Source organism: Pelobates fuscus, chromosome 3, assembly GCF_036172605.1.
Source record: "Pelobates fuscus isolate aPelFus1 chromosome 3, aPelFus1.pri, whole genome shotgun sequence".
Taxonomy (NCBI): domain Eukaryota; kingdom Metazoa; phylum Chordata; class Amphibia; order Anura; family Pelobatidae; genus Pelobates; species Pelobates fuscus.
The window spans coordinates 17,126,255-17,146,569 of NC_086319.1; the positions used below are offsets into that span (position 1 = coordinate 17,126,255).

General features: G+C 42.2%; 1 protein-coding gene across 1 annotated transcript in view; it reads left to right on the forward strand.

Annotated features, from left to right (window-relative positions):
* The window catches only part of GTSE1 (G2 and S-phase expressed 1), a 28,242-nt gene extending 13,204 nt beyond the window's left edge, over positions 1–15,038 (forward strand). Inside the window, exons 3-12 of the mRNA XM_063446777.1 lie at positions 2,291–2,348; positions 2,461–3,127; positions 4,655–4,825; positions 5,039–5,174; positions 6,131–6,517; positions 7,452–7,524; positions 9,656–9,895; positions 11,897–12,074; positions 12,289–12,447; positions 14,259–15,038. Of these exons, the coding sequence (XP_063302847.1) occupies positions 2,291–2,348; positions 2,461–3,127; positions 4,655–4,825; positions 5,039–5,174; positions 6,131–6,517; positions 7,452–7,524; positions 9,656–9,895; positions 11,897–12,074; positions 12,289–12,447; positions 14,259–14,348 (2,159 nt within the window). The 3' untranslated portion in view covers positions 14,349–15,038. The remainder of the gene's footprint in view (positions 1–2,290; positions 2,349–2,460; positions 3,128–4,654; positions 4,826–5,038; positions 5,175–6,130; positions 6,518–7,451; positions 7,525–9,655; positions 9,896–11,896; positions 12,075–12,288; positions 12,448–14,258) is intronic.
* Positions 15,039–20,315: the final 5,277 nt, after the last annotated feature.

Below are 20,315 nucleotides of genomic sequence, written 5' to 3' on the forward strand. Positions count from 1 at the left end.
TGCTGCCGGCCCCCCACAGTACTTAACATACCACTGGACCACCAGGGAATACTATACCCCCCCTCCCTGGTAAGAAGCAGACAGGGGGGACTAAAAATAACAACAAAAAACACCATTTAAATATTTGAAAAAACTAAATAAAAATTAACATAAAAAAACTCCCCGCCGCACTGCGCGCACACACGCCGCACTGCGCGCACACACGCCGCACTGCGCGCACACACGCCGCACTGCGCGCACACACGCCGCACTGCGCGCACACACGCCGCACTGCGCGCACACACGCCGCACTGCGCGCACACACGCCAACACACACGCACTGCATTCACTATATATACACACTATACAAACACACACGCACTGCATGTGGCATGTATATTTTGTGCATTTACCTTTAGGATTAGTTTTTTTTTCAAAATGGTAAATGTACAGAATATCGGCAAGTTATCGGCTATCGGCCTGAAAGTTCACAGATTATCGGTATCGGCTCTAAAAAATCAATATCGGTCGATCCCTAATTAGAAGTGTATTTTTATATTAATATATGTATATTTAAATATAAAAACACACTTAATATGACATTATACATATTATATAGATATAAATACGTGTGTGTGTGTGTATATATCTTGTGTGTGTGTGTGTGTATGTATGTATATGTAAAATCACAAATAAAGTTAAGTGGAAAATCACAAAGTTCAAAAAATAATTCAATCTGTGAAAATATATATGAAAAACGAAAAGAATCTGTCCCAGTGTGGTACTGAAAAATCTGTCCCAATGTTATACTGAAAGGGATCAATTAAATGCTTTATTAATAAACTAAAACTCACACAAACAAATAGTAAGTCACTAGGTACTAATGTCTCAATAAACAATAACTGAGGCAGAAGATGTGACTAATACAACACATTACGTAAGGAGTATCGACAGACGGGAGGGGAGAAATAAAACATACACAAATAGAAAGAAGCGGGCATAAACCCCAAAAAAGGGGGGAGTAGGGTAGTGAAGCCCCCCTAAAAAAGGGTTGGTCGCTGCACAGTGCAAGTGATATGGTTGCAACCCAGTAGCATACAGTGTTGCTGAATAGGCAGATTGAATTATTTTTTTTAACTTTATTTGTGATTTTCCACTTCCAGGGAGACTGCCTGTGAGCACAGACAGTCCCCCTGCAGGCAGATACACAGGCAGATACACAGGCACCTATTGCGGTCATGTGATCGAGCGATCACCTGGCCGCGGGGTCCTGATCAGCTGCGGGGAAACTGTCTGGGCAGACAGGCAGTCCCCCCACACCTGGTGAAACGGCGATCACCGACGGCGATCAGGTAAGTACCCTAAGACCGTTATGACAGTTCAGGACCGTCATCGCTCCTCAAGGGGATGTTTCCGATGACGGTCCTGAACCGTCATTGGTCGTCAAGGGGTTGATCTTATATGAGAGATTTATCAGAGATTTAAATAAAAACCTGCCTTTTTTTTTTTTAAGCTGCTTGTAATACATATTCTGCCTCTTTGTAATGTTGGGGAGAAAGTCTGGTACTTCTGTTGCCTGCAGATCCATAAGTAGCTGTCTCCCGAGCTCCGACCAATCAGAGCATTGCAGCAGATTACCACAGTAAAACTCTGACACTGTAAGTGCCTGAGCTAGCAAGACAGTCACTCTTGGTCTGTGCCCGGTTCAGGACATATTTCCAGCACACAGGACTACCAGATCAGCATGCCCCCTTCACTGCAACGTAACAGGGAAGGGAGAATTAATTTTTGTTTTTAAATAATTATTTGATAAATCCCCTATACATGGATGAAGGGGTGTGACTAGGGAGGGGCGCTATAAAGATTTTTTGCACAGGGCACCTTAAGGCCGGCACTGATTTCACACTGGTCTATTAGTATAGCGGCTAATGCAAAGAGTTTGACAAATGTCAAGATCTGTAACGACTTTCAAAGATTTTCCTGCTAAAGCTGAACTCTTTTTGGATATGTAGAAAGTATCCCTAATACTATAGTGGCCCCCCTCTCTCTCTCTCCCCTCCCCCCCCCCCCCTCTCTCCTTTCCTCCATTTCTTTCAATTACCAGGTTCCAGCACCAATGTCTTTTGGCTCTGACTGGGTTGGAGAGGGAGGAGAGAATTAATGTGTGGCAAGTGCATTAGGCCCTCCCCATAGGAAATCACTGCGCCCAGACCACTTCAATGAGAGACAAAGTGGTCAGGGAGCCTATAATGTCCCTTTAACTGGTGGATACATTTTTTGCTTTTTACTAACAGAACTTTTTGTTTCGTAGAATTCTCTCTACTGACTGATGAGAAATTTGACTTTGATATATCATTGTCTCCTACAAGGTAGGTTCTAAGAGGGTTTATATATTGTGTGTGTGTGTGTGTGTGTGTGTGGCGCCATGTCTGAAGAATGTCATGTGCGTCTTTTATTTCTCTGTTTTGTTTTTTTTTTTAGTGCAAAAGAAGACAATGGAGATTGTGATGATGAAGTATTTATTGGGCCTGTTAAGCACAAAGAAAAATGTGTTAGTGCTGCACTTGCCAGTCGAGAGTCTGTTGAAAAGACCCCTCTACAGACTAAGGACAAGGCCATCTGGAGCCCCCTCAGTGGAGATAAATTTGTGGAGATATTCAAAGAGGCCCATTTATTGGCTCTACAGCTGGAATGTGTTGCTAGTGAAGACCAAAAGAGAGAGCAAGTTGAACAGACTGCTAACAGCCATGTGATGGAGATGTTTGTTCAGGAGTCCAAATCTAAACTAAAATTGCTTGAAGCTGGCTTTGAGTGCAGCAAGACTCCAGTCGCTCTAAAGAGAGAGACATATTGTGTGCAGGAGAGTCCTTACCACCAATTGCCACCTTCTGTTCAGCAACGACTTGCTGTGTCCAGCACAGATCATGGGAAGCAGTCTGGTGCTGAAAGTTCAAAGCAATGCAGCCCAATTAGAGCACTGAAACAAACTAAAACCCTCTCTGTTTCCCCACTTGCACAGAAAACTAAAGCACTACAGCCAAAAAGCAATGTGCCAGCTGCAAATGGCAACAAGCCCACACTAAGCCGGTTACAGAATACAAAGACTTCTACAATGCATCAACAAAAGAATTTCCTAACCATTGAAAAGGTAGAGCGAGTGGATCTCTTTTCTCCTAACATTCCTCATTTTTATACATGGGTATTTGTTCACTGCACCACTGACAGAAGACACGAGAGTTTCTTAACGCAACAAACTGATAGGAACCAAAATGCTATGGAATTATAATTTCTGGTGGGAATATGATTAAAGGAACACTATAGCATTACCAGTAGTCACGTATTCCTAACACTATATGTTAATCTACTTATTTTGGTGTCCCCACTGCCATGTGAGGGATTCACAGCGGTTTCCCAACACAGGTTTTAGAGAAAGCTGGCGCAGCAGAGAGTGTTTGTGTGGTTTGCTAAATGTAACTGAAAATAAGGTAACGATTTTATTTGGCTGCATCTGGCTCTCCCTCATGATAAAGCGGCGCTCTAAGGTTCTTCAGTGTCATATCTTGGTCAAGGCAATTTAGATCAGGTTTCAAGTCTTGTCTTGGGCTGTGGATGTGGGCATACAAGACTGAGTTCTCTGTAGTCAGCAGTCCTAGTGCAGGAGGTGCCAAGTGTGAGAGCCTGACCCATGTGACAGAATTATGCTTTGCATTGTTGTTGTTTGTTTTTTCTCTCATTAAAATCTCCAGCAATTCCCATTATTGATAAAGCGCCAACAAACTCTGCAGCGCTGTACAATAGTTATTCAATTCAAGTGTGCTGTTTTTCAATCAGTAAGCACATTGTGCAAGACTCTGCAAGCCCCCAGTAAAACAAACACTCTCTTCATGTTTACAAATATCTTTTGTATTGATTGATACAGAAAGGAACTATCACATCAAACAAGTTGGGAATTACTAATTTGATAATGCCTGATTGATCCAGGTCACACTTTATTTGTTAAAGGAGCACTTTAGCGTTAATACAAATATGTATTAACTAGGGCTCACTAGTGCTGGACTACATGTTTGTAACCAGCCCCTCTCAGAATGGAATTAAAGGTATTTTACTTACCTTTTCTCCATTGCTTCGCTGCTGCTGGCCTGCCTCCAGGGCCAAGATAATAAATTTTGATGACCTCCTGTGTTATTGTACATGCGCAGCAAAATGCATCTCAATGGGGAGCATTGAGCCTCTTCATGCAGGACATGTAGACGCTGAACGTAGGTGCTTCATGGCTTGCAGGTTATAACCAGGAAGTCCCACTAGTAACTGTCTGAGTGACATCTACTAGAGGTGTGACTAGGCAGCAATGTAAGCAATGCATTTGCTCTCAAAGGGAAGCGTTTACATTGCTGACCCTGCAGGGACAAGCTATAGGCACCAGAAACACTGCATTAAGCTGAATTGAGCAGTGAGACTGCAGGGGCATGATGTATGCCATACAGTACGCTATTTGAAGGCAACCTTCAACTATCCAGAAGCTCCAACATCCTTGAGGCTGGCAAAGCATCAGGCAAGATGCCTACCCCAGATCTTTACACTAAAATGGTTTTTCATTAATCTGAGGTTGTTTTGATGCTTAGTGTCCCTTTAAAGTAAGGTATCATAGATTTAATTGTTGGTCTTTTCCCTGCAGCCTAAAATAAGCAAGAAACAGAGTCCAGTTAGACGGAAACACCTAAACAGTGCTGACTCCATTGAAGATCTTCTTTCAGATAAATCAAGCATTGCATCTGATGTCAGTGATACGTCCATCAATACCAGCATTGTGGGTCAAACGAAGAGAACTCTTCAAGCCCCAAGCAAGGTAGCATTTAGTAAAAATCTACAAAAAGTCTAATTGAAGTTAATAACTATAGCATATGAAGTATTTTGTGTGTTGAGTTCTCTCTGACATTATTGCAGTGTTGCCAATTTCACCGATCAGGTAATCATACATTCAAACCCTGTTGTAGTTTTCATATATTGCCAATTGCTTTGTTTAACCATGTTCCTATTTGTTTTTTCTTCCCTCCCCAAGTCTAACCTGAAAACAGATTTTAAAGCACCAGGATATGGAGCTTTCAGAAGGAACACCTCCTCCTCCTCTTCCTCCCATTCCAGTGTAAATACCAGCTTAAACTCCAGCTCAGCCTTCTCCCCACCTGCTGGGAATGGTAAGCCGAGCTTGCAGAGGCCTTGTACACATGATTGACTCAAATTGAGTCTCACATTGGCTTCTCTTCTAAAATGTACTAAAAGAATAATTATTGTGTTAAATTAAACCTGACTCAATACCTTGGATGTATATGCTCAATCTCATTGTTTGTCTATTGCAAAACAAAACCTACCATGTCAAAGTGACATTGTCACACAATGTATTTCAATAGTCTAAATCGCCCCGATACATTAAATACATCATGTATCACAGAAATATATTGATGAACTCTATATAAATGATCAAGAAATACCTTTGTTGCCAGCATGTCTGCATCTGAACGGAGTAACAGCAGTCACTCTTTTCGTGTTCTCCCTAGCCAGCGCTAGCATCATCGGCTATGAAGTTACCGTAGCAATTGCTATGTGTGTAGAGCAAAAAGACACCTATGGGGGGGGAGGCTGTTTCGGCTCTCCCTTGTCGTCAATTCTTTAGCATAAAGTCTATGCTGAAGATTTGACGAACAGTTGGGAAATAGGCTTATTTTTTAAATAGGTTTTTCCTCCTAATCTATATTTTTACCATCAGAACTGCTGTCCTCCATTACAGTTTATGACCATTCACATAATACTTTGATTCAGACTAGGGTCTCTGGTCACATTTCTGGGTTTCTATTCATGTAGTCAGCCTAGACAGCCCTATATTGCATTGTACCCCATTCATTATTGTAACCTAATGGCACTTTTGGGAAGCATTAGAAATACTATCCTTTTAGAATGCATTTTAACCGGTAAATTTCTCACCAAACCAGGAAGGGGCTCAAACCTTCCTGATACGCTCATTGTCTTCTGTCATTGCTCAGCAGATACCATATACCATTCCTTAGCAGGGTTAATGGCAGACGCGCTGCAGTTCAATTCATCAGACAATTCTGCCCTATGTATTGTTACAAATTATCTTATTTTGTGTTTTCAGCAAAACTAAATGCCTCCCTAACCACCTCTATCAACGGCTCTAAGCTCAAGACAAATTCAAGTAGATTGGCTCTAGCTCGTCCTACTGGAGGGTCTGCTTCCTGTTTAAAAACCAGTAGCACTGACCTGTCAAACCCCCTGCCGAGACAGACAAGTGCAGCAAAGGTAAAGGTTGCTGTGATTGGGAACAAGCCCTCTGCAGTATCTGTGGGCCAACCACAGACGCCAGCTGGCAAGTTCCTAAGGCAGACATCTGCACCAAACCTTCTGAGGGTTCCTACCCAAACAAAAGCAGAGAATGCCGTTAAAGGAGTGACTGGTAGTAAACCTCAAGCCAGAGTATTGCCGACTCCAACAAGCCGCCTCAAGCTGCCTCAGAAACCTGGAGGTAAGATTGAAAATTGTGATGATCTCTTCAAGGGAGAAAACCATGTGTCAATCTCCCATGCTGCTTCTGTGTTCCAATCTGACAGGTCAAAAGTGGACATGTTCTCTCAAATATACTTGACATAAATATCTTTTAAACGATTGTCTTTGTATTCACATATTATAGATTTGCTACTTTAATATGTCAGTTTTTCCACTATGGAAGCAACCATCTTAGACTTGCAAAACCATAATCAAAACTTGGTTGTATATGGTCAATCAGAACCAGAGAGACTGATAGCATCCCACATTCCATTGCCAAAAAGTGGAAATTGCCTGAGATTTAAGTTAGTTATAATTCTTTTATGATGTTGCTAATCTGATTGTGGGGGAAGAGTGTGTGTGTGTGTCTCCCCGAACCTTGTTCCTGCAAGTGAAATAGACACTTAAACAGAGTGTGAAGGATCCGTGCTCTCATTCTAGTATTTAAATGGATCAACAAAGAAGCTAGACTTCCTGACCTGAAGTGGGGGGTGGGTTTCATTAAGATGAAAACTTTGGATTTAAAAGCTAACCTATGGTTTATTTCTGTTGTAAGAACAGGTAAGGGGTTGCATTCCATTTGGGTTATAGCCACTGTCAACCAGAAAAGGGTGTAAATATCTGCTTTAAAACTAATAATTTGCAATGTCAAAAATCAGCTGGTGCTACTTTATTACAGTGCACATGTGTATATTATATTTATTATAGAAATGTTGGGGTAATCAGTGTTGTTGTAACTTTTGATATGTGTGGTTCGTGTTCAATATACTTTTTAGTGTTTGTATATAATCAGGCTAAGGTAAATGGGCCAATACAATAAAAGTAAGATTTAGCACTGAATACAAGGTCATTACAAACTTTCATTCTACCGTAGAATGCCTTCCACTATTTTACAACCAGAATTTATTTTTTAGCCATGTCACCTGATCGTTCTGTAGTGAAAACAATGCAGCCGACCAGGCTTCTGTCTTGCGGTGATATCAGAAGGTAATTACTGTGAATTTATTTTAACCTCCATGAAGTTTCAGAAATGAATGTTGGCAACAAAGCGGCTCTGTCCCCAGATAATGGAAAGTTAAGCATTTCCTAAAGTTAAAATATTTATGAAATGTTTGTAAAGACGGTGTTTGTTAAAATGCAAATGCTGTTACATGGTATCATAAGATTAAGTATGGACTAAAATGTCACCTTTACAAAACCTGACAAAAGGCAGCTACTGTCGTCCAGTTTCTTTTATCCCAGCCGGCACTAGTGACTTCTTTTGGCATTCTCTTGCTCATCACTAGATAATTCCTATGGAGGGTCTTGCAGGATTCTCAATAGGTTTTGGGCTCCTGGCAGGAACTGAAGAAAGAAGCTGGCTGTGTCCATGGGGGACAGTGTTGGATAAGTGCTACCCTGGGTCACAGCAGTCATGTGTGTGTGTATGTATATATATCTCTTCTCTCAAAAAATCCTGCACTCTCTGTAACTGTTACTTTCTTGCACGGTGCTTGTCAGCATGACATAGAAATAGTAGTAGGATAGCACTCCCAGGTCTTCATTTGAAATAAGATATAACTTTTATTGCTCCGAATTAAAAAAAATCAATGTTTCAGTCTGTCACCACAGACTTTCATCGGGATAAGCATATAGTGTACATGCATACAATCATTTTATATCCTGAAGTAAATCATAAACTTGCCACATCTGGCAGCAGAAATATGTATATTTGATTTTCTCCCACCCCCCCCCCCCGGGTGGTATGTTTATTCCTCATTCTCGGGTCCTCTACCATAGGTCTTGGAGTTTGAGGGTTCTGCGCAGTGTCTTAGCTGTTCCTAGAACTGCATCTTCTGGACAGCAATCTCAGATCTCCCACCTGGAATCTGTTGAAACCACTCCCCCAACTTGGGAGTCACAGTCCCAAGTGTTCCTATCACAACTGGGACTGCTACTGCCTTCACTTTCCACATCCTTTCTAGTTCTTTCAGTCCTTGGTATTTGTCCACCTTCTCATGTTTCTTCTTCCTGATGTTATAGTCACTGGGTATTGCCACATCCACCATGACTGCAGTCTTCCGTTCCTTGTCTACCACCACGATGTCTGGTTGGTTGGCCAGCACTTGCTTGTCTGTCTGGATCTTGAAGTCCCACAGGATCTTAGCCCTGTCATTCTCAACTACCCTTTGTGGTATCTCCCATCTGGACTTAGGCAGGTCCAATCCATATTCTGTGCAGATGTTTCAGTACACAATCCCAGCAACTTGGTGGTTTTTCTCTGTGTATACTATTCCTGCTAACGTCTTGCATCTGGCTACTAGGTGCTGGACTGTCTCAGAGGCCTCTTTGCACAATCTGCACCTTGCTTGGTGTGGTAGACTCCAGCTTCTATTGGTTATTATCTCTGGTGCTGAGTGTCTGTTCCTGTGCTGCTAGGATTAGTGCCTCGGTGCTGTCTTTCAGTCCTGCCTTTTCCAGCCACTGGTAGGATTTTGTCATGTGCGCCACATCCACCATTTGCTGGTGGTACACCCCATGGAGAGGTTTGTCTTGCCGTGGAACCTCCTCTCGTTCTGCATCCTCTATCTGTTGAAGTCTCAGGCATTCCCTTAGCAGTTCATCTTTGAGAGCCATCCTCGTAATGTACTTGTGGATGCTCTGTGTTTTATCCAGGGCTGTGGCCTTGACACTCATCAGGCCCCGACCTCTTTCTTTCCGGCTGGTGTACAGTCTGTAAAATATAATCTAACCCAGGTGACAGAGCTGCTTTTAAATTGCTGCTTTTGGATGTATTGAGCATGTGTGTTGTTACTGGACTATGAAGACTATATTTCCACAGTTGTAATTCTGGTATGGGATACTGTAGTAATTCCCTCACATTAGTTATTCAAGCACAGACGTGTCCCTATGTGCCTGTGGCCATGCTTGACCATGTCTTACTAACTGCTGTGAGTGGCACACATCAATGTGTAATGGTGATTAAGGAGCCTTTTTGTGGGCTGGGTGCATGATGGACACTGGGAAGACAGTCTATACTTCCCCAGTAGCCACTTGTGCTCTTGATTGACAGGGAGACTTTCGAGCTGTGAAATGTATTTAATGTATAATCTATTAATCCTTTATTTTATTTTTTAAGTGTGAATGCACAAAGTACACCTTTGAAGGATAAACCAGGAACACAACCCAGCCTTTTGAAAACAATATCGGCAACTCCTAGTACCAAACGTTTATCAGCCTTACCTACACCCCTTAATCGGAGAACTTCTAGTGTTTTAACAACTCCCAGAACCATTCCAAGATCTTTTGCATTTGTACGCCAGACACCAGCCCAGTCGGTATCTACTAAATCATCTGCTGTCAAGCCTCATCTTCCTAGGTAAGGGTTGTTTTTGTGTTTTCATTTTTTACATTTGGTCTGTCGTGGTAAATGTAAAGAACACGCCTTTATTAAAAAAACACAAAAAAGCAAAAGATCAGCGCTATCTAACAAAAAACACATGGAGGCAGCACATCTAAGGTATGGGGGCTCCCTCACAAACACCAAAAAAGGAAATGGAGTAAAATCAAAAGGAAAGAGGAAGTCCACAATAAAGTCCAAATGCATATAAATATAAAGAGTCACTTGCAAGGAAACAGACAGATCTTGAAAAGGGTATTCTTCTTATGCGAAATCTCAGGTCAAAGGTAGCAAAGAGACCCAAGGGTAAAAACCAAATGGGTCCGGGAGCCTTTCAGCTGGCCGAATACACGGGCACTCAGATTTCGAGTCCTTGTGTATTTGGCCAGCTAAAAGGTTCCAGGTGTGAGCTCTTGGTTCATGCTGGATTAGCAAATATTGCAATTTTATCAACGGCCGAATTTGGAAAGGAAACATTCAAAACATGAGGATCTCACCAAAGAATCCAAGGTGGAGATTGCCACCTGTGTCCTGATCAATTAAATGTGAGTGCAATATATCCTTTAATTACTCCCGGTTTAATACATCCCCTTGGTTCTCCCTTCTGCTATACTACTAATACCTGAGAGCAACTTTTACCCACATATCCTAAAAGTGGGGAAAATACCACTCTACACCATTCACACTAGAGTTGGTCATAGCTCTGGTAAATGTGAGTTAAATTGCTCTTATATTTTATTCAATTAACCTCAGTGAGATATAATGTAACATTGGAATTGGTCTGCTTTCTTATATGTATATAAGGATTCCAAACTACCTCTGATCTGCGATTTCCCATAAGAGGAATACCCTATTCACAATCTGGCTGTTTCCTTGCAAGTGGCTTTTCATGGTTTGCCCCTCTGCATAAACCGCCACCACCTTTATAAATTGATCAGAATGACCCAAAGAGCTGACATAAATAAAAATGTTATCCAACTTAGAGAGTTGCTTTTACAACATCACTGATCATTTTGAGAACAATAGTTTAAATTTGTGAAGTAAGCATGAAGTGATTTTCTAATGTATTATGTCTAGGATTGCATGTTGTGGCGGTATACCCACGAGTAGCTGGTTGTCACACCAATAATTCCCTTTCCCTTGTGTCTGTAGCCCCAGAGTGATTAACCCCTTTGACGCAGTGTCCAGTAGTCTAGACTTGGTGAAGGGTGAAAAGAACTGGTTATTGGTAAAACATGTCACCTTTTTATACCTGGGGTCTCAAAAAGAGGTCCACCGGTAGAACAATACAATTGCGACATCCCAGTGCCTTGGTTCTGTATCTAAACTGGTAATTTAATTAGCTTGAGACACCTTGGTATCGGGGCACAAACTACAATATAACTTTTGTTCCCATGCCCACATCCTCACACAACCGGTGTTCCCAGGAAACTTGGATTAGAGCAGCCACTTAGTCCTCAAAGCTCCCTAATCGGATGTGGCTAGCCCCAGTTAGGTGGAAGTCCAAGTTTTAGCAGGTACTGGCTAGCCTTCAATCAGGCGTGGGGTTCCATGACGCTGTGTAGAGTTTTCTGGTCACCTAAAATGACAGTGCTTTCCATGGGTATATGTAGCTCCCCCAAGTCGTTGGTGTCATTCGTTGACTTGCCACTCCTCCAAAAAGCTGACTTCAGGTCCAGCAACCCAGAGTGCTCTTATTGAAGCTTCAGCGGATCGCAGTGACTCTGCGATCTGCTCCAGATTTCCAGAGTTTTGGGGCTGCTTCCGGTTCGGCGCGCCGTGCCTCAGTGGACCTCTGGCTTGTTTGAGAGGACTCCTGAAGGGGGCTGGGATGGGAGGCATGGAGGGGTAAATAATGGTGGTTGTATTTTTTAAGGGTGGTTGAGAAGATCTGTACCAGACCTAGGTGGTCAGTCACACGTTTGTTTTTTAACCCAGTATGGTTTTGTGTAATTTCTTTCCATTTACTTTACTTTTTAGGAATGGGGAATATGAAGGAAATGAAATGCATGCACCAATTAGCCCCTCTTCTCCCACAGAAGAGGAAAATTCTATCCCTGATGTTGTTCCTTGTTTTTTAAGCTTCTCTCCTGAAAACAAGCCTGTTTGTGGGAAAGAAAGAGAAATGGAAAAGCCATTGCCTGCTCCAACAACGGAGGTAAATCTGTCCCATCGTTACTGTGACATCTATTATTCTAGAACGTCCAACAGCAGTGATGGCCAGACTTTGCTCTGCAGATATTTGCTATTGGCACTACGGATGTTGGAAGTGTTTTTAATGTGGATTTAGCCTGTGTTTCTCCATAGGTTTGAAATTATTACTGGTGGCTTTAAAATGATTACAATGTTTCCTTCTCTGTTTCATTATGTAGACTTTATTGATTGATATCGGAATAGAAAATAATGAAACTGATATTAAAGTAAGAAAACCTTCATTGGTTGAATTTGATAGCCAACCTCTCATTGACCTTTCCAACACTCCGGAATGTAATAGGAGAACTGGGCCCCCGAAATCTGCTCATATTGGCCAGGTGAGTTCTCTTTTCTCAGATTAACCATTTACACCCCTAAGCCAAGCCTTAACCCCTTAAGGACCAAACTTCTGGAATAAAAGGGAATCGTGACATGTCACACATGTCATGTGTCCTTAAGGGGTTAAAGGAACACTGACAAGGAATATAGACCTTTATTAACATTATAATGCTTTCCTAACTATTTAGATTTTTCACAACCCCCTAGAGATAGTAAAATAGTTTTACTTGCCTGATATCCCTTTGCACGCTGGTCTTGCCGAGGGTGCCATCCTGCCTCTGCCTGAGATGCACCAGTCATCCCCCATAGATATGCTTTGGCTCAAAGATTGCAGGACAGAATTAGGAATGGCCTCTTATGGTTCTTTGGGTGACCGCCTCTAGATGTGCTCCACGCAGCAGTGTACATTTTCTCAGAAGTCTCTTTGCACCAAAACCACTACATTACGCTTTAGTGGTTCTAGATGTTGTTTCCCCATTAACTTGTTTTACACTCACCTGTAGTGAAATATAATCACCAGTGGTCTTGCCACAGTAAGCAAAATGTTTATCTACACAGTCTTTACCTACCCCTGAACTGGAGATGGCAATGGCAAGTTCTCCTGCAAAGACGATCACAATAGGGAAAGACATTGCACCTTGGTCAGCTCTTACAAATGGCAAAGCACTTTGTTAAAAGAAAACTCCAAAAAGGGTCCTCTACCTGGTGCTTAAAGGGACACTATAGTCACCAGAACAACTACAGCTTATTGGATTTGTTCTGATGAGTAGAATCATTACCTTCAGATTACATTCAGGCTTTTTGCTGTAAACACTGTCTTTTCAGAGAAAATGCAGTGTTTACATTACAGCCTAGTGATAACTTCACTGTCCACTCCTCAGATGGCTGTTAGAGATCCTTCCTGGGTCATGGCTGCCTAAAATGCATCTAAACATTCAGTGTCTCCACCCTCTGCATGCAGACACAGAACTTTCCTCACAGAGATTCATTGATTCAATTAAATGAGGAGATGCTTATTGGACAGGGCTGTGTTTGAATCATGCTGGCTCTGCCCCTGATCTGCCTTTTTGTCAGTCTCAGCCAATCCTATGGGGAAGCACTGTGATTGGATCAGGCTACCACTTCTGATGTCAGCAGACTGTTTTTTTGTTTTTTTTAGGCAAACCGCATGCAGATCTACAGCTTCTGGCTTGAATACAATAAGAGTTTGCTATATTTATGGAGGAATGATGGGCCCAGGGGGCTAAATGGTGGTTTTAACACTATAGGGTCAGGAAAATATGTTTGTATTCCTGACCCTATAGTGATGCTTTAATTTCCATGACTGTCCCTGAATTTACAGTCGCAGAGGTGGACCACCACAAAGGATGCTTATACATTTCTAAAAGTTTTCAGATGTTATATCTTGCTGTTGTAAGGTTTAGGAACACAAACATGAATACAAAGTGATTTTGCCACTGGCACCTTTTTCTCTGGCTGAGATAATCAATTCTGATTATCTCCACCAATATAATCCTTCCTCATACTGAAGCATTGGGGGTCTAGTGCGTATGTGCAGCAATCACCGTGCTGCACTGTCAGTATCTTATCTTAGCGATGCATTGAGGCAAGGCATCTCTATGGGAAGAGTTTATTCTTTGCAGGACCTTATCCAGGACGTCCCTCTAGTGGCTGTCAGTGACCACTAGTAGAGGTGGTGGTAGGCAGCAGTGTAAACCCTTAATTTTTTTTTTTTTTCCATGAACATTTAGTAAGTAGTGAATCCCACCTTGATAACTAATGTCCCTTTTTATGTTTTGTTTTCTTACAGTTGATAGATTTAAGTTCTCCCCTTATTAATCTGAGCCCTGTTGGGAATAAAGAAAACATGGACTTTGATTCTCCTCTCTTGAAATTTTAAGACTTGGCCGTGGCCAGCACTGTGAAATTTTCCTAACAAACTGAAAGGCTGTTGGGGTTTGTGCCAATTTAAAATGAACAAAACGTTTGTTTCCAGAAGCATAATGTCACCATCATGTACGCGGGCAGTATATGAAGACTAAACTGCATATCATTTTAGTTGTATCTTGCGGAGTGTTTCTGATTGGGCAGAGTTAAATAATGTTTTATTAGTAATTCTGACCTGCAAACCAAATAGATTCTTATTGGTGTCAAATTGTAACCTATTTATTTAAATACTGGGTCTTTGTATTTTCTCCATCTTCCATAAATGTTGACAATGAACAGATATTACGGTTATAATTGAAGTATCGGTCTCATTTAGTAGTCTAATTGCCGATTCATGAATTCTAAAACGGAGTCGGAAAATCTCCCCAGTGTAAGCTTTCTGTTGGTTTGAGTGAATCCTTTTTGCTACAAAATAACGACGTGGTACTTTCTAAAATAAAATGAAGATTGGAAAGGGTGTAAACGTATTAGTGTTTTCATCTGAAGTAAAGAGGGTACTGCAAAGCTTGCATATTTTGTAAAGGGTAAAAAAGGTCTTTAAAATAAGAAAATTGTCCCATGCAAGATGTGTTGTACATTTTATTGAAATGTATCATTTGTTTTAATCTTGTTCAATGAAAAAATAAAGTTAGCTGATGCATCAGATCTTTTTCAGTGTGTTTCATTGAGTTTAAAAACTTCATTATGCAAAAGGACCCTTTAGAAGTGTGAAAATGACACCAGCAGCATATATTCAGAGGGTACCCTCTACAAGGGAAGCCTGAAAATCTCACTATAATCTTCATAATCACACCTACAAACTCTCGATCTCTTTCCTAGAGAGCTACTGGCGCTCCCCACATGTACAAATACATCAGCACTATAATCTTCTCCTTGAAAATGTTCAGCCAATTTTGCGATGACTATACATACTGTTGTGTATGATTTTAAAGATCTCTGGTGAGTCCTTTTATATACTTACTGTATAACTATGGTTGTATCCCCACACATTTCATGGCACGGACGAGTAGCCGTTCTAAAGATGAACATCCTACCGCGGTTACTCTACCCGTTCCAGACTATACCCCTGGCCCTACCGAACACCTTTTTCTCCGCTTTAAAATCCGCGGTCATACGGTACGTATGGAGGGGGGAGAGGGCGAGACTCCGACACGACCTCCTCTGTCTCCCAAGACACCGTGGCGGCCTAGCACTGCCTGACTTCAGGAAGTACCACCAAGCCACAGCCTTGCAGCGTATAATTGAATGGCATGCAGTACCTCAGCGAAAGCAATGGGTTTCACTGACACGGAACGACCCAGACACCCCTGTGCAACCAACTATCTGGGGAAAGGGTACTAGAAAAACAATGAGGACGATAGGGGAGGGAATACTGGAACAAACGCTATATACCTGGAACTCTGTGAGAGAGGCCCCCCACATCTCACCTACGCCTAGCCCAATGCTTTCCATCACACACAACAAGGGAATAGGGGGCGGATTCCCGCAGACGATGTGGCCATCCGCGGAAGGACGCGACTACATACCCATACACACAATCCTACATAACGGGTCGATACGACCACTGGACACCCTCCTGGAAGGACAACCCCAGACGCCGCTAGCGACGCTCCGTTACCTACAGGTGAGACATTATCATGATAGTATGCGGGACAAAGAACGCCTACATAGGGCACGCACGTGGTTTGAGGACTGCTGCGAAAGGAACACCATCATGGACAACGCTATCTCCATACTCTACCAGCACCTCCTGACAGGACATCTGACAACAAATACACAGTTTCGCAGACAATGGGAGGAACGGTTGGAAACTACCTTTACCCCACAACAATGGGACAAAGCACTTCTGTGGCAACACAAAAGCTCGGTCAGCTCACAATATCAAGAAACCAATTACAAGCTGATAACCTCCTGGTACAGGACCCCAGTCCTGTTACACAGAGTATTCCCAACTGTTGCCCCAACGTGCTGGAGATGTCAGAGGTCTAGAGGAACGATAATGCACATTTGGTGGGAGTGCAGCGAAATAACTCCGTTCTGGAATATGATCAAACACCGAATAACAGATATTCTAGGCGACATACCGGACTGGTCAGCTGCTTTAGTCCTCCTACATATCTCACAGATGTCGCTGTCCTCCTATAAAAAGTCTATCCTTAGACATCTTTTGAACGCGGCTAAGTCGCTCATCCCGTTATATTGGAAACGGACGGAAGTGCCTAGCGAAGAGGAATGGATCCGCAAAGTGGAGGACATCCAGGGTGCAGAAGCACTGCAGGCATCCCTACAGGATAGAGGCAGTAAGCATGCCGAGCGGTGGTATCCATGGTTTGCCTTTGTATCACGTAATTCACGGGGCTAGGTCGGTGAACCGATGTCACGCGCAGGGATGCTGGACATCCCGTGGTGAGGCCAATGTATGCTCCCCGACGCTAACCCCCCACCATCATCCTCTATACAACTGACGAACCCCTGCCTCCCCTCCACACTCTGTCCACGACTGCTTCTCCACACAACCGTTACTGAACAACCGACTGACCGACTAAACCCCAACGCGCACATCCGATCAACACCGAGGGCTCTGAACCCACATACCCAAACGACCCTGGAACCACCCTACAATAGGCAGGAGACTTCCTACACACACTCATAGGACACTCTACCCGATACCCATATAACCCACTGGAGTAGAAACTGAGACATTTTAGACACCCCTTATCCTCTCTCCCCCTCTTCCACCTCTCCCCCCCCCCCCCTCCTTCCCTCTCTGCACCCCCTCTCAACCTTTACCCGCTTGGATCCCCACCTTTACAATAGGTACTCTAACACACTTTCATGCAACCCAAGCATGCGGAGGCATGACGAGACAACTCCGACTGTCGGACAAGTCTTTGTCACGCTATAGCGTATTCCATATGCCGTAAAGGGCGACACCTTCAGAGATAAATCATCTGGGCTTATAGAGCCACCTACAACGGTACTTCTTTCTAGAACCTCAAATGGGTAACCGATGTTATGTGACCGTTTATTGCTTAATGCCGCTGTATAACACACTGTATTGACCCCACTATGTTTAAGAATGATGTCGCACCCTTTCTTTCCTTTTGTACCCACATGCTTTTTTGACCTAATAAAAACCAGATTATAAAAAAAAAAAAAACTATGGTTGTATCACTCTTTATATTGTATTCCTGAAATGCGATCCTATCTTCTGCAACCTTAAAGGAACACTATAGTCACCTAAATTACTTCAGCTAAATAAAGCAGTTTTAGTGTATAGATCATTCCCCTGCAATTTCACGATCATTTAGGAGTTAAATCACTTTGTTTCTGTTTATGCAGCCCTAGCCACACCTCCCCTGGCTATGATTGACAGAGCCTGCATGGAAAAAAAAACTGTTTTCACTTTCAAACAGATGTATTTTACCTTAAATAATTGTATCTCAATCTCTAAATTGAACTTTAATCACATACAGGAGGCTCTTTCAGGGTATAGCAAGCTATTAACATAGCAGGGGATAAGAAAATCTTAATTAAACAGAACTTACAATAAAAGCCTAAATAGGGCTCTCTTTACAGGAAGTGTTTATGGAAGGCTGTGCAAGTCACATGCAGGGAGGTGTGACTAGGGTTCATAAACAAAGTGATTTAACTCCTAAATGGCAGATAATTGAGCAGTGAGGCTGCAGGGGCGTGTTCTATACACCACAACTGCTTCATTAAGCTAAAGTTGTTCAGGTGACTATAGTGTCCCTTTAATAAACAGAATAAAAAATAAAAAAAAAAACACAGAGCTACATTATGATAAAAGAAAAATTGTGCCAGTATATGGTGTGCAATAGAGAAACAATATATTCAGCACTGTACAGTGACCAAAAAAAAAAACAAACACGGACAGGGAACAAGAGCTATTCTTGAACAAGTTTAAAATCTAGGGGATGGAATGTTTGGTATGGACAAGGAAACATGCAATATATAAAGAAAACACACAGAGTATTCCATCTTTATGCAGATAAAGCTACATGCAAACTTTACATGGAGTGAAACATTTGTTTGAGGTGAGGCCAGCTGATATAGAATAATGGAAGTACATGTTTCCCAAGATGGGATATTAGGAATTTCTAAAACTGGAGGTTTGGGGAATGTCTGATCGAAAAAACGACTAAACTGCAGTTTTTCACATGGTTCTTGACTTTTTGCCGTTCTGTCTTTTCAATTTTTTTTTTTATTTTTTTTTTTTACTGCAAATCTGTTCCAGCAGCCCATTCTGTCTTTTTCCTTTACAGAGAATGGAGAGCAGTCATTATTTTCACCATCAATCTCAACAAAATGCTAAAACATGTTAAATTCAAGGTTCCGGACCATTTTTCCAGCCTGTGTAGAAAAATGAAGACCTGTGATCTGACTCATTTCTGGCGATTACTTCTTAAATGGGCACTTAGGGGGAAAACTAAACATGAAAAAGTGCGGTCATTTCCTAGGATTTTTAATTAAGTTCACTTTTACCTGTATTTCTTAAATGTTTTTCAGATGTGAGGAATTTAAAGGGACACTGTAGGCACCTAGACCACTTCAGCTAATTGGTCTGGATGCAGTATCCCCTTTACACTTAGTGCTGCAATATTTACATTGCAGCTCTAAGTCTGCCCTCAGTGGCTGTCTGATTCGAAACGGACCTTTGAACCGTTACCTGGCACTGGACATCCTCACGTTCTGCACGAGGACCTCCAGCGTCAGATTTTCCCCATAGGAAAGCATTGAATTATGCTTTCCTATGGGGAGGTCTAATGCGCGCGTGGCTGTTGCAGCACATGCGCATAAGGTTTCATCTGCCGGATGTCTGATGGAGAGGAGTGTGGGCGGAGCCTGACCCAGCGCTGAGGGACATCGGGCTGGATTCAGGTAAGTGGCTGAAGGGGCTTTAATTAAATGTAGAAACCCACATGGCATGGGAAACATACGTGTGTTTCTCAAACTGTTTTGTGAATGGGGAACTACTTATTACTTAAAGCGTTAGCTGACTGTTCTAAGTCAATCAGTGGCGCTCCTACTCCCAGCAACTCAAGGTGATGTGGGATTATTTAAAAAACCTTATTGTATTTGTATTCAATTATTGCACTAACTCCATTTTAACTTTATACTGTGACAATCCTCCATTTTGTCCCCCTAACCTGACTTCTTCAATCCTCCATTTTGTCCTCATAACCTAACTTGTTCATTTTAAAATCACCTTACATGACAGAATTTCCCAGCACATCTAATACAATAGAACAAAGACTGTATTTTCTATAAAGATATGATTAACACAGGAATTGCTGACTTTTCCTTAGATTTGCAACAAAGTATAATTTGAAGGCCATGCGAACACAGTAGTAATGAAATGTTCTATTCATAAGAGACCTTGCACCTGGCCACGAGGCCTGAGATCACCGACCGTGTAAAATGACGCTCAAGACCCCTTGTCCCCCACCCGTGTCCAGAACAATCCCACCTCTTGGTGGGTGGACACGGGATTAACCACTTAGTCTTTTGAGCCAATTAATAATATTGATAGGTGGACACTAATCCCGACACTTGACAATTAATCCAATTAATGATGTTTATTTACTGATATTCTAATAAGCAATGATGACGTAAAATGTCTCTTAAAAGGACCTGCGTGTCCGCTTTTTAATCACTTGCCAATAAATTTTCTCGAAGTTATTTTAACCTGAACCTTGTGTGTCAGACTTAATTACTTCAGCGTATATACGCAATTTATTTTATTGATTTGGACAGGAACAGATAGACATTTAAACATTTTGGTTTACTGCAAAAAGTACCATAACAACTTGGCTGCCCAACGTGGGGCATCGGGCTATGTCCGGCCGGTGAGCCGTCCTAAGGAAGACAAGGGTGGACGGAGGAATCCAGGGGGAAG